At 53.1% G+C, this 11,946-nt stretch overlaps 1 protein-coding gene across 3 annotated transcripts in view; it reads left to right on the forward strand.

The window, feature by feature from the left end:
- The window catches only part of ALPK3 (alpha kinase 3), a 32,856-nt gene extending 21,015 nt beyond the window's left edge, over positions 1–11,841 (forward strand). For all 3 annotated transcript variants that reach the window (XM_030281486.4, XM_030281487.4, XM_072934150.1), the window contains 10 exons: positions 530–1,550; positions 4,346–6,176; positions 7,045–7,192; positions 8,180–8,307; positions 8,584–8,619; positions 8,735–9,009; positions 9,336–9,424; positions 9,662–9,879; positions 10,074–10,122; positions 10,289–11,841. In XM_030281486.4, the coding sequence (XP_030137346.4) occupies positions 530–1,550; positions 4,346–6,176; positions 7,045–7,192; positions 8,180–8,307; positions 8,584–8,619; positions 8,735–9,009; positions 9,336–9,424; positions 9,662–9,879; positions 10,074–10,122; positions 10,289–10,610 (4,117 nt within the window). In that variant the 3' untranslated portion in view covers positions 10,611–11,841. The remainder of the gene's footprint in view (positions 1–529; positions 1,551–4,345; positions 6,177–7,044; positions 7,193–8,179; positions 8,308–8,583; positions 8,620–8,734; positions 9,010–9,335; positions 9,425–9,661; positions 9,880–10,073; positions 10,123–10,288) is intronic.
- Positions 11,842–11,946: the final 105 nt, after the last annotated feature.

The raw sequence follows: 11,946 nt of genomic DNA on the forward strand, positions 1-11,946 counted from the left end.
GCTCTCCCAGGTGTCCATCAAAGGCTGGATCACCTCTTCCAGGAGCAGGGATTTCTGTGGGTCAGCTGTCCTCAAGGGGTGGCAACAGGGATGCAGGCAGGTGCTTGTGCTGGTGCCTGTGACATGGGGTGGGAAGACTTTGGTAATATGGTAGGATAGAGGAAGAACAGGAATGTCTTGTGGGCTGTGTAGAACTGAGAGGAAAAGATCCTGCAGAGGACTCTGACCAAGAGCAGTTGGGAAGCCTGGTGCTGCCTGTTCCTCCTCCATCACAGTCCTCATACCAGAGTTCCAGCCCAGGGTGGAGCTAGAACAAATTTATCATCAAATTTGCTTGTCTGTTAGTGTGGAAAGCAGGCAGAGCCAGGGAGGGAGGCCAGCCCAAGGCCTCCAGATGTCCTGTAGGCACCTCATGGGCCACATCTTCTGGACTCTGTGGAGCAAGAAGTAGGAGAACATGCATGCCTGTGCACCCAGTGGGCATCCTGAGGAGGATGGGTAGGTCTCACACACAGCTTTTGATTTCCAGGTGCCGAGAAGAGGATGCAGGCATTTACCAGGCCTCAGCTAGAAATAACAAAGGCATCGTGTCCTGCTCCGGTGTGCTGGAAGTGGGAACCATGACGGAGTTCAAAATCCATCAGAAGTGGTTTGACAAAATCAAGAGAAAGGCTGAAGAAAAGATGCAAGAAATAGAACAAGGCAAGAAACGAGGAAAAGAAAATGTGGAGGTGGAGAAGTTGCAAGGAATGAGCCCGGAACGGCTCCAGAGGAAGCGGAGGCTGGCTAGAGATCAGAATCTCCAGTCAGGGGACTCTTCATGGGAGAAGGAAGATGCAGCAAAAGTGCACGTGGCGGATGCACAGTCCAGGTTACACAAGGATATTGCTGAGACAAAGGAGCAGCCACTCAGTGCGGTGCCAGGCTTCCCAAACAAACTGGTGGCACCTCTGAAGGCAGAGGTGACCACCAATGGAGACGCCACTTTGGAAAGTGGGGAGGAGAACGGGAAAAACTTTCTCACATACATCTACGAGACAGTGGAAGACTTGGCGACCAAGCCAGGGGCGAAGGACTCTGCAGCTAAAAAGAAAAAGAAGGTGGAGGCTCCTTCAGCACCAAGACAGGAAGCTTCTAAGAGAGAAGAAAGCGGGAGAGACAGGGCCAATCCATCTGCAAATCCCAGGTTTGCTCCTCCTGTCCCCTTACGGAGGAATGCACGTTTGCGAGCAGCAAGTGATCAAGAAGTGGAAACCAGTCCAAAACTCAAAGAGCCTGGGAAAGCTGTGAAACAGGACATTAAACCTAATGATGACATGTACTTCTCTTTAAAGGACATGTATTTTGATAAGCAAGTGAAGCCAGCGGCAGGGAAGGAGGAGATGGGAGCCAAGGAGGAGGCTGGGAGTGAGGCTGCCCTGCAGCCTGTGGCAGCCAGCAGACAGACAGAGGATGCTCCACTGGCCTCTGAGGTGTTGGAGGCAGGACCTGTGCTGTCCGAGGGCCAGAGAGGCCAGCAGCAAGAACAGAAGTTGGAGGGAAGCAAAGAGGTAACTAGGAAAGACAACAGCCAATGCAGGGGTGGCAACAAGAAAATATCTGTGCTGTGCATTTGTATTGTGGCACTGGGCCTGGGAGGCTGCGTGTACACCACGGGATCTGCTGCCGAGGCTCCGCAGGTCTCCACTGGTGAAAGCACCCAGAAGGGCTTTTTGGATTTTTTGAGCCCAGACAGCAGAGCTTCCACCCCATCTCCAAGCAAATGTCAGCTGAGGTGATGAGAGATGTAAGTCGGGGCCATTCGAGCAGCTGGTCTCGGTGGCCCGGGGCTCTCCGGTTTAATCAGCAGGCTGACCTCATGCGGAATGTTTTCAGATCAGGTCGGCAGGGAGCACTGAATGGGTATTTATAGCTAGGAGTGGGTGCCTTGTGATGGCATCTGTTCAGTTTAACAAGGGAGCTTTAGTTAAGGAGCCCCCCATGCAGATGAGGTACCAAGTGAGCTGCACCTTCAGGGCCTCGAGTTTTGTTTACAGTGCAACGTGTATACAGTAGGTCTGGACTATTTTTTTCACCCATCCCTGTTGGAAAAACTCTGTTGGGAGACTCATTGTGCTGGTGATGAAGCGCTAGGGCACAGCACCTGCTTCTGACCCTCAGAGCATCTCTTAGTCAGCTGCTATTTTTGTCATGTAACCTGAAGTATTTGCCATGAAAATATTAGACTGGAAGCTACTGGGCTATTTTCCCCCCGTTTTTCTTTAATGACCCGTTCTGTCATAAATGGTTCTCTGAGTCCAGTTTGCAGGTGATGTCAGGATTTGGAGTTTGGGCTGTGGTAGGTGCACACTTGCAGCAAAGACAAGGCTCTGGGTGCAGCACCCCTCACTTGGTAGTAATGCACGTATTTCAGAACGTGGAAAAATCCACAATGTATAAAGGACTGATGGGTATTCCAGTGGGAAAAAAAAAATCCTTTTTTCCTCTCTGAAATTTCGTTAGCCATTGGTTGGTGCAGCTTTGCTGGTAAGAACTTGCTGTGTTATGCAGTACACACCTGGTTTCTGGCCTTGCTGCTTCACAGTGCTGTGAACTCGTATTCAACCTGATCCACCAGTATCACATACTGCTGCAGAAATAATTGCTGTTCAGGCCAGCCCATGGCAAAGCTATTTGTTTATCTCCTCTCTGCTCATTTTAACACCTCTCACTCTCAAAAACGATGGAAAAATGCTGGCTTGGGCTGTCATCCCTGAGCCTTTAACATGCATCAAGGTTTTTTTCTCTTTAAAAGCCTCTCTTACAGAGAGAAACCTGTGACTTGTCAGCTGGTGTGCCTTTGAGGAGACAATAGGGAATGCTTCTGATTTGAATTTGAATGCTTCAGCTTGTTGCTGCTGCTGAGGAAAGTCCTCAAGCTTTTTTGAGAGCAAATAAGCTGGTTGAAAGCCTTTAAGATGGATTCCAGGCATGTTTCAGGATATTTTCACCCCCTAGGACAGGAGTTATCTCTTGATTTTTAGGGGTAGGCATGGCCTTTAATTATCCTTTCCCCACCCCAGCCCTTCAATACTCATGTTGCCCTAACAGTTAGAGAAGGACTTCAAAAAAGGGCATGGAGTAACAGGACCAGGAGGAATAGCTTTCCACTGTCAGAGGGCAGGGTCAGATGGGATATAGAGAAGAAATTCTTTACTGAGAGGGTTGTGAGGCCCTGGCACCGATTGCCCAGAGCAGCTGTGGATGCCCCATCCTTGGAAGTGTTCCAGGCCAGGTTGAACTGGTCTTGGAGCATCCTGGTCTAGTGGAAGGTGTCCCTGCCCACAGCAGGGATTGGAATGAGATGGGCTTTAAGGTCCCATCCAACACAAACCATTCTGTTTATTTGCTTGGGAAAGGGCTTGCTGAGAATGGTGCTACCTTTCCTCTTTTCCCCAAGCTACCAGATGAAGTAAAAGCAGCACAAAATAGAGTGCCACAGCCCTCCTTTCCCATGGCATTAATTTTTGGGGACTTACTGCTCAAGTCAGGGACCTCAGGAGAAAATCCTTAGCAGCAGATCCTGCAGGATGGAAGGGGAGCCTGTTGTGTGCCATTGTCCCTGTGCCCTGTCCCTGTGCCATCGTCCTGGTGATGCTCACAGAGCATCAGTCAGGCAGAGCGTGCACCATGGTGTCGCTGCCACCCCTACAAAAATAGACCGTGCTCCTTGGCTGGAGGATTTCAGCAGTTCTCCTCAGGATAAAGCTTGGCCATGGCAGCAGCAGCTTGCTGACACGTCTGCTGGGTGCAGCTGTGGTCAGAAACATTTGAGCTTCCCAAACGTCAGAGAGGCAGAATGGTTGAATAGTGCTGATAACGTCAGGGTGTACGGTTTCACTATAAATCATCTGGGCAGCCTCATCCTGAGGGAGTGTGACATGCCGACTGCCCCATCTCACAGTGGAGATAGGGGAGCACTCAGTCTTCAGGGACATGCACGGTGTTAGAAATGTAAAAATGGGAAAGTTTTGCTATTTGGAAAGGTGCTGAGTCAGAGGAGATTGGATTAAAAGCCACGGAATGATTTAGAAAGGCAGATCTCTTGCCTCTGTGCACAACAAGTGTGTTGAAAGGCAGAAGGGCTGAAACTGATTAAAAGAAGAAACATTTTGTACAGCCTGACAGGTGTGACCCACTCCTGTGGGATGATGGTGAAACCAGAAGACCCTGGATGACAGAGTAAAACTGGTATCAGGGTAATTCCCATGATTCAAGAAGTTGGGCAGTGCCATATGGTACAAGTGGCCCACAGACCCAGGCAGTAACATGATGCTAATTTCCTCTTTGTTTTTTTTTTAATTAGGTTGCAGCAAGAGTTGGACAGTCTCCTGGTGACCTAAAGCACCCAGTGTCCAGTCCAACCAAAGAGACCAGTCAGCAAGCCAGTAAGCCAGAGGAGGTCAGGAAAGAGGTGCCTGTTTGCCAGGAAACCAGGGGGGCTGTGAAAAGGACAAATCCTCGGTTTAGGCCTCAGGAGCCACCAAAGCCACCAGCACATTCTTCAAACCATGTACAGTCTGGCAAGGAGCACCCACCCCCCAGGAAACAGGCAGAAAGACATTCCCATGCTCTTGCGGACAGAGAGACTCAGCAAGGACTGTTAAATCAAGAGAGCAAAAGCCAAGGTGGGGAAGAGTCATTGCTAAAAAATTTGACTCCTCCAGAACCTGGAGAAAACACTCCTCTTGAACAAATCCCACGTCAGACAGTCAAGGATGGAAAGAGCAAAGCAACAAGAGCAGAGTTGTCTGGGAGCCATCCTGGTGTGAGGACAGGAGGGAGTGATGCAGCAGAGCCATGTCTTGGGGCTGTGCACAGGGAGGCAGGAGGGACACCTTTGGGCCATCAGAACACCCAAAATGAAATGGCACCTCCTGCTTCAGTTCCTCTTGCCAAGGAAGAGCCACTTCCTGCTCCTGCACTGAGACCATCAGTGGCTCAGGAGGCACTGCTGGCATCTAATAGAAGTCCAGGGATGGAGGCCACTGCAGGAGAGGTCCCATCTGGAGCCCAGCTGCTGCCTCCTGTGAGTGGACAAACAGAAATCACAACGACAGATGGGTCTGCCCCACAAGAGATGTTTTCAGCCATCACTTTAGAGGAGGAGAATGCTAAGCCAGTGCCCATGGGACCTCAAGGGAAGGAGGGAGGACTCCTGACAGCCACAGCTCCATGCCAGGAACCAGCAGCATCTTCAGGGACTTGGGAAGGAGTCTCTGAGGTCCAGCCACAGGTACCGCTGGTTCTGCCCGTCTCCGAGAGATCTCAGGAGATGTCTGTGGAGGAGAAAACACAGCACAAAAATCTGGTTTCCTCCTTAAAGAACTACCTGCTGCTACTTCTAAAAATGTCAGATAGCAGTAAGGAGGACACTGACTCTGGGGACAAGGAGCAGCCGAATGCAGGGGAAGGCACGATCCCGGAGATAGGCATTGCTGGCCTTAGCCCTCGCACCTCAAGGAAAGTTTTGGAAAAAGTACAAAACAATCAGCTCTTCCAGACAGCAGAGAACTTGCCTCTGACCCCCAGGACATCCAGACGGATCACAGGAATGATTAATGAGGAATTTCTTACCAGCAAGGAGATGCTGGCTTGCAGGCCTGTGCCACCAAGGAGACGCACCTGGGGGGCTCCTGAGGCTGAGGGGCCGCCCCCACTCTCAGTACCCTCCATCGTGGTGGGCAGCATGCCCCCAGCAGGAGTGACTCCTCATCTGTCTGATTTGCCTCCAGTGAGCTCTGAAGAGAACCAAGCTGACCCTCTGGCAGTGCTACCTTGTGCCACACCAGAAGAGCTCGCTTTAGGGGCCCGGCGCAAAATATACCTGCCAAAACCCAAACAGGTGGGGGTGGAAGAGGAGGCGACCCCAGAGAGCCCGGGGCACACAAGAAGTCCGACTGTTTCACCACGGCAGTCCAGGAAGAATGCATCCCTGTTGCATTCTCCTGCCTCAGCTCCATCCTCTCCCTCAGAGCAGTGCTCTCCAACCCTCATGAGGAAGATGGCCACGTTGGAGGTTCCTAAGCTGTATGAGGAGCCTGCAGGTAGCACCAGTGGTGATGAAGAGGTTCCTGGAGATGCTAAGCCAGAAGCACAGCCAGCAGAGTCCCAGAGTACAAATAACCCATTTAAAGGTGAGGGAAGAGAGAATCCCCATGAAGCTCATTCCCTTGTTGCCTTCAAAGGCAGCCAGTAATAGTCAGTTGAGGCCACATGTGTTTTGCACATTTGTAGGGTTTTCAGCATCAGCCTTTGGTGTGAAAGCCAAAAGTCTCCACCAAGACTTCTATCCCAGTGCAGGGAGGGATGAGGAATGCAAGAGGGAGCAGTTCTGACACTGGCTGTCTCTGCAGCTGGGCTTCCCCAGCCCCGGGGATCATAGAATCCCCTTGGTTTTGGTGTTCTGGGCCTCATCAGGCCAGATGCTGGCTGGGGATCCTGAGCTACCTGGTCGAGTGGAAAGTGTCCCTTCTCATGGCAAGAGTGTTGGAACAAGGTGGTTCTTTAAAGTCCCTTCAAACCCAAACTGTGATTCCATGATTCAGTGGGCATCACAGGGCACACACTCCTCTTCCACGTCTGTGGTCAATGCTAGTTTGATTCCTTGTGGCATCAAATTAAAAAAGGCATTTTCCTGGGGTTGAAGGAACCAGGTGATACTCTCACAGGAATCAGCACTCTTGCAAAGTGAGGGTAACTGCAATAAATCCCTACTTCAGTAGATGAATGTTTCCCCCAATATTCCATAGTGGTTTTCTGCCTTTCCTCTGCCCAAGCCTCACTAGGTATTGCAGTGCTGCACTGTTGAACAAATTTGTACCACTTGTATCCCATGTCTTTATCCCAGTGGAGCTCTGAGATCTTCCCTGGGAAGGCAACGTTACACGTGCTGACATACACGTGATACCCAAAGCCCTGAGCAGCAGCATGGGCGTAGGCTGGCCTGTCCCAGAGCTGTGGCCAGCACTCTGTATCTCACCACCCATATTTTTGCACTCTCAGCTCCACAGGTGGTCCGTAAGATCAGGGCAGAACAATTTTCTGATGCATCAGGAAACCTGAAACTTTGGTGCCAGTTCTTCAATATATTGAGTGATTCCAAGCTGACGTGGTACAAGGACGAGATCCCTGTAGCTGAAGCCCAAAGGAGGTAACCTGTTGGTTCTACGTTGTCACCTGTCACATCCTGCTCCTTGCCTTGACTGGGGTGAAGCTGCTCCTCTTGCTAAGGCAGCGTGGGAAAGCTCAGGGCATGGCACTGTACATTGTGAACTTCATCATATCAGTGCCCACAGAGGGAAGGATTGCCCAGATGGGGAGCTGCTGACAAAATTATCTTACTGATGCTCCATCTGCTTTGGGTACCCAGACCTTGGGGATGGCAGAAAAGGTGTTATGGCCATCACAGAAATCAAGAGCTGGATGTGAACTGCAAAACTGGGACCCCAAAGAATCCATATGAGGGTGGCAGTCTCCTAGCATTGCTGGGAGGGTCTTCCATGCGACCACTGCTGGGAAAAATATTCAAACAGCTGGATAGCTGGTTGTATCCCTTGGGTCTACTATGAAGAGCAATTTGTTCTCAAGCCCAGAGGATTTATGTAGGAACATCATCCACATCAGTTAGGATTTGCCTGATGCTGTTGCTGTTGGTGATGCTGTTTGTCCCCTGAGCTCCCTTTATAATGAGTAGACAGTAAATTAGGTGATTCTGGGGCAGAAATTGTCTCCTAGGGCAGATATTTGACCTGGGAGGGGATGGGCAGGAGTGGCCATTGCCTTCCAGCAAACTAGAGCAGAGCCTGCTCAGCCAGTGGGTCTCAGGATGAGAGTTCCACCTCTTCTCTCTGTGAAGCTCTGACCCAGCCTCATTCAGGGACAAGTACCTTTATCAGTCTGTAGCCCAATCCCAGCCCCTCCAGGGCTTGTCTGGAGGATAACCATCTCTGTTAGTACAAACCACAGGGCAGGACTCCTGGTGCTGTGACATTCTGGGGGAGCAGCTGGGCTGCCCTTGGGATGGCTTTGTTTGTAGCCTTCTTCCATCCCTCCAAGGGCAGTATGTTGCCCACCCACAGGGCTCCTATGTGGCCCTCCCCACCACATGGGGATGTGGCCATGCTCCGTTTTTTTCCAGCGCTGGTGATGAGGGCCAGGCAGCTTTGGCTGTTGTGCAGGCATCCCAGAAGGATTGCGGAGTCTATCGGTGTGTGATCAGCAACGAGTATGGCACCGACTCCACAGATTTCCTGCTCAGCCCAGAAGGTAAGGAGCCCTCAGCAGTCTCTCACAGCTTCCTGGGAGTGCCATGGGGTGTGTGGCCAACTGCAGAGAAGGCTTGGTGCCAGGCTGCAGTGGGGGAGCCTTGGCACATTCTGTAAGACCACCTCTGTGAGGTGCTTCTGCCTTTGTGTGCCAATTGATTCCCACCGTCCTACCTGCCATCCCTAGTTGTGCAAGTGCATGGGGCAAGGTGGGATCCTGTCAGGATGGGATCATAGCAGGACCTTGACACCCCTTTTTGCTTTCTGTCTCCTCTAGTGTTGTCAGGATTTATCCTGCGGGAAGAGATTGAAGGTAAGGACCACGTGATGAGCTGTGACTGCCCCTTGCTGAGTGGGGCAGGCAGCTCTGGGGCAGAAGCAGGACGTGCCCGTGTTGTCCCCCCCTCACCAGCTCTTCCTCCCACCAGTTGGAGAGGAGATCGAGATGACACCCATGGTGTTTGCCAAGGGTTTGGCTGATGCAGGCTATTGGGGGGATAAGCTCTTCGGGCGCGTGGTGAGCGAGGACGTGGAAGTGGGCGCTGGTTTCCTGCGCAAAGCCTGCCGTGCCCGAGCCATCTACGGCCTGGAGCCTGTCTTCGAGTCTGGCCACACCTGTGTCATCAAAGTGCACAACTTCATCGTCTTTGGGACCAAGAATGAGAACAGCCTTATCGAGAAGAACTATGATATCACCATCCAGGTGGGCATCCTTGTGGGCCACCATACATCTTTTTCCCTCCCACCCTCCCCACCTGTGTGTGCATTGGTCCCCAGACAGTCCTCAGCTCTGTGCCCACTTTTGCTATTTCCTTCCACTCTTGAAATGCTCTGGGTTAGTCTAGCTAGGGGGGCTGGACATGTCCTTGCCATTCTTGGCTTCAGCTCTTCCATCTGAGCAACGAGGAGCTGCTCAGGACTTTCCCATCACCCTTTGACCATCAGGACAGGGAAACAATTGGCAGTGGTCCCAGGGAGGCAGTGGTGCACGATGGGACAGGTTCTTGACTCTTCTGTTTGCACTTCCAGGAATGTAAAGTCCAAAACTCCAGCCGTGAGTACTGCAAGATCTTTGCTGCTGAGGCACGAGCAGTCCCTGATTTTGGAGCAGTGCCTGAGTAAGTGATGTGCTGCAACTCCACTGGCTTGATGCCCTGGCAGAGCATTGCAGAGGATGGTGGGAAGATTCCCTGTGGGTGTTGGGGCATCCCAAAGGCAGTGCACTCTAGTCCCACAAATAGAAGGGATACTGGGAGGAAGGCAAAAGTCAGGGTTGCAGACCGTGGTGTGAATCTCCACTTGCAGAGGAGGGAGAGCTCACCGTGCTGACATTGTCTGTGAACTCCCACACACAGGATAATTCCTCTCTACCTGATTTATCGTCCGGCCAACAACATCCCTTATGCCACAATGGAGGAGGACCTTGGCAGGCCCTGCGAGCAGTACTGTGTCACTGAGAGAGATGGCAGCTTGGTGGCACGGGGCACCTCGGAGATTGTGCTCAAATGCTGTGCCTTCCAGCACTGGGTTTACCAGTGGACAAACGGAAACATCCTTGTGACTGACATGGAAGGTAAGGGGATCTCCTGTGTGGCGCCCATGGCCCGTCACCACCCTCTAGCTGGGAAGGAAAGAAAAGCCCCAGGCTTGCCCTTCTTCCTCTCACCTGCCCCATGCATGGAATCCTGTACCCAGGGCAATAACATGCCCTTAGTACTGGTGGCTGCCCTTCTCTGGACACAGACTGGTTGTCCTCTTAAATTACAGGAGTGGGCTGGAAGTTGACCAACGTGCGGATTGCTACCAACCTGAAAGGGTGAGTGACTTACAGCTCTGGAGCAGGGTGGCCCTGGTGGTCCCCAGCTCTGCCATTTACCTGGCAAGGGCCATGGTGGTAACCGTGGTCAGGCTCCATCCTCACCTCCCTGCTCTGGTGGGACATCTGATGCAAAGCAGGAGCTGAGGGATAATTATGTTGACAGGTACCAGGGGCTGAAGGAGAGCTGCTTCCCCTCCCTGCTGGAGCAGTTCCCGGCTGCTCACAGGTGCAATCACTACTGCAGCATCCTGGGCCTGAAGATGCTGGAGCCAGCCAAGCCCAAGGGCTCCAGGAGTCCCTGCCTGGGCAGGAAGTCTGCCCAGTCCAGCCCCCAGCTCCAGAAGAAGGTGCTGACAAGTCCTCAGGGCACCCGCAAGGCTTCTGTGAGCCCCAAGAGCTCCCGGAGAGCTGCAGAAACACGGGAGGTCCCAACAGCCTGCAAACCCAGGTCAGGAGAGAGCAACAGAGCTGGCTGCCCACAGTAGTCAGAGCTGCTGCAGCTGAGATTCCTGCTCTGGCCCCCAGGCTGGGCCCAGCATGTGACCAGTGTGGAAGGGGAGACCCTGGCAGTGGCCATCTCCGTGGGGCTCCCGCCCCGCTTGCATTGTGTGGTGTGTGCTATTGTGAGTGGCTGGGTGGGACCGCGGGGCTGTGAGCCTCAGGCCACCTCCCCGGTACCTCTGGACAGGAGCTGCTGCTGGAGCCCCTGGGGCCGTGTGCCTCTCAACTTTCCATATGCCTTCCTTAAGGGACGGGCAGAGCTTCTCCCTCGGGCTTTGCAGGCACCCTGTCCTTGCCTGGCTCCCCAGCAAACTGGGAGTCCTGGACACCCTCCTGGTTCCCAGCACCTCATGTCCCTCTCTGCATCCCCCATAAAGTGACTGTCAAGTTCTGTCAAGGATGAGAACACCAGTGCCCAGGCAGTCCCCTGTGCCCTGGCACAGTCTTTTTCCTGCAGAAGGTTCCAGCAGTTGCTGCAGGGCTCCTCTGCTATGGTGTGGGGCCCTGGGGTGTTGGCTGGTTCCAGGAACAGGTTGTTTGCACCAGCAGCTGCATAGGGATGGCATTTTGCACCCTGCCCTCCCCTGCTTCCCAGGGAAGTCTGCCACCCCGTTGCTGGGTGGCTGCTGGGGGTGGCCATGCTGCTCTGGATGGTGGCTGGTGCTACGGTAAGGATGCTCTACCTCACATGGGATACCAGGGAGCAGGGCAAAGGGGTGATTCCCCTCCATATCAGGCTCTACCTTGGTACGTGGGAGTGTCTAGCCCCAGGACTCGCTCCTCCTTGCCCCCCTGCCATACACAGACCCTGTGTGCCCTAGCCCTACAGCACAGTTGTGCTCAGCATTTCCCCTGCTTGGCACATGCCGGACTCCAGCGACAGCTGGCAGTGGCCACTCCAAATCCTGCTACCCCTGGCTCGAGGCAGTGATGGACAGGCACAGGAGCTGTCTGCTCCATCTCTCTGCAGAGCATCCCCTTCCTCAGGCTGTTGCAGGAGGGTGCTGGGTGCCAGTGACACCACCCTGCAGGGTGGGGTCCCAGGCAGTGGCTCAGTGCAGCCTGTGGAGGGAAGGGGCCGGGCTGGGAGCGTGGCATGCTCTGGGCTCCTGGTCCTTTGTCGTTGGGTGACTGTAAAATACCAATGTACATAACGGTGGCTGTGCTGGGACTGGGTGCTCTCGAGTGCAATAAAGCGAGAAGGACTGGCCTGTTCCCTGGCACTGTGGTCCCTCTGGGAGAGGTGCACCCAAGTACAGTGGGATGTGTTGGCTTTGTGTTTGGGGGAAGGAAACATCTTCAAGCACTGGCTTTACCACA

Source organism: Taeniopygia guttata, chromosome 10, assembly GCF_048771995.1.
Source record: "Taeniopygia guttata chromosome 10, bTaeGut7.mat, whole genome shotgun sequence".
Lineage (NCBI taxonomy): Eukaryota > Metazoa > Chordata > Aves > Passeriformes > Estrildidae > Taeniopygia > Taeniopygia guttata.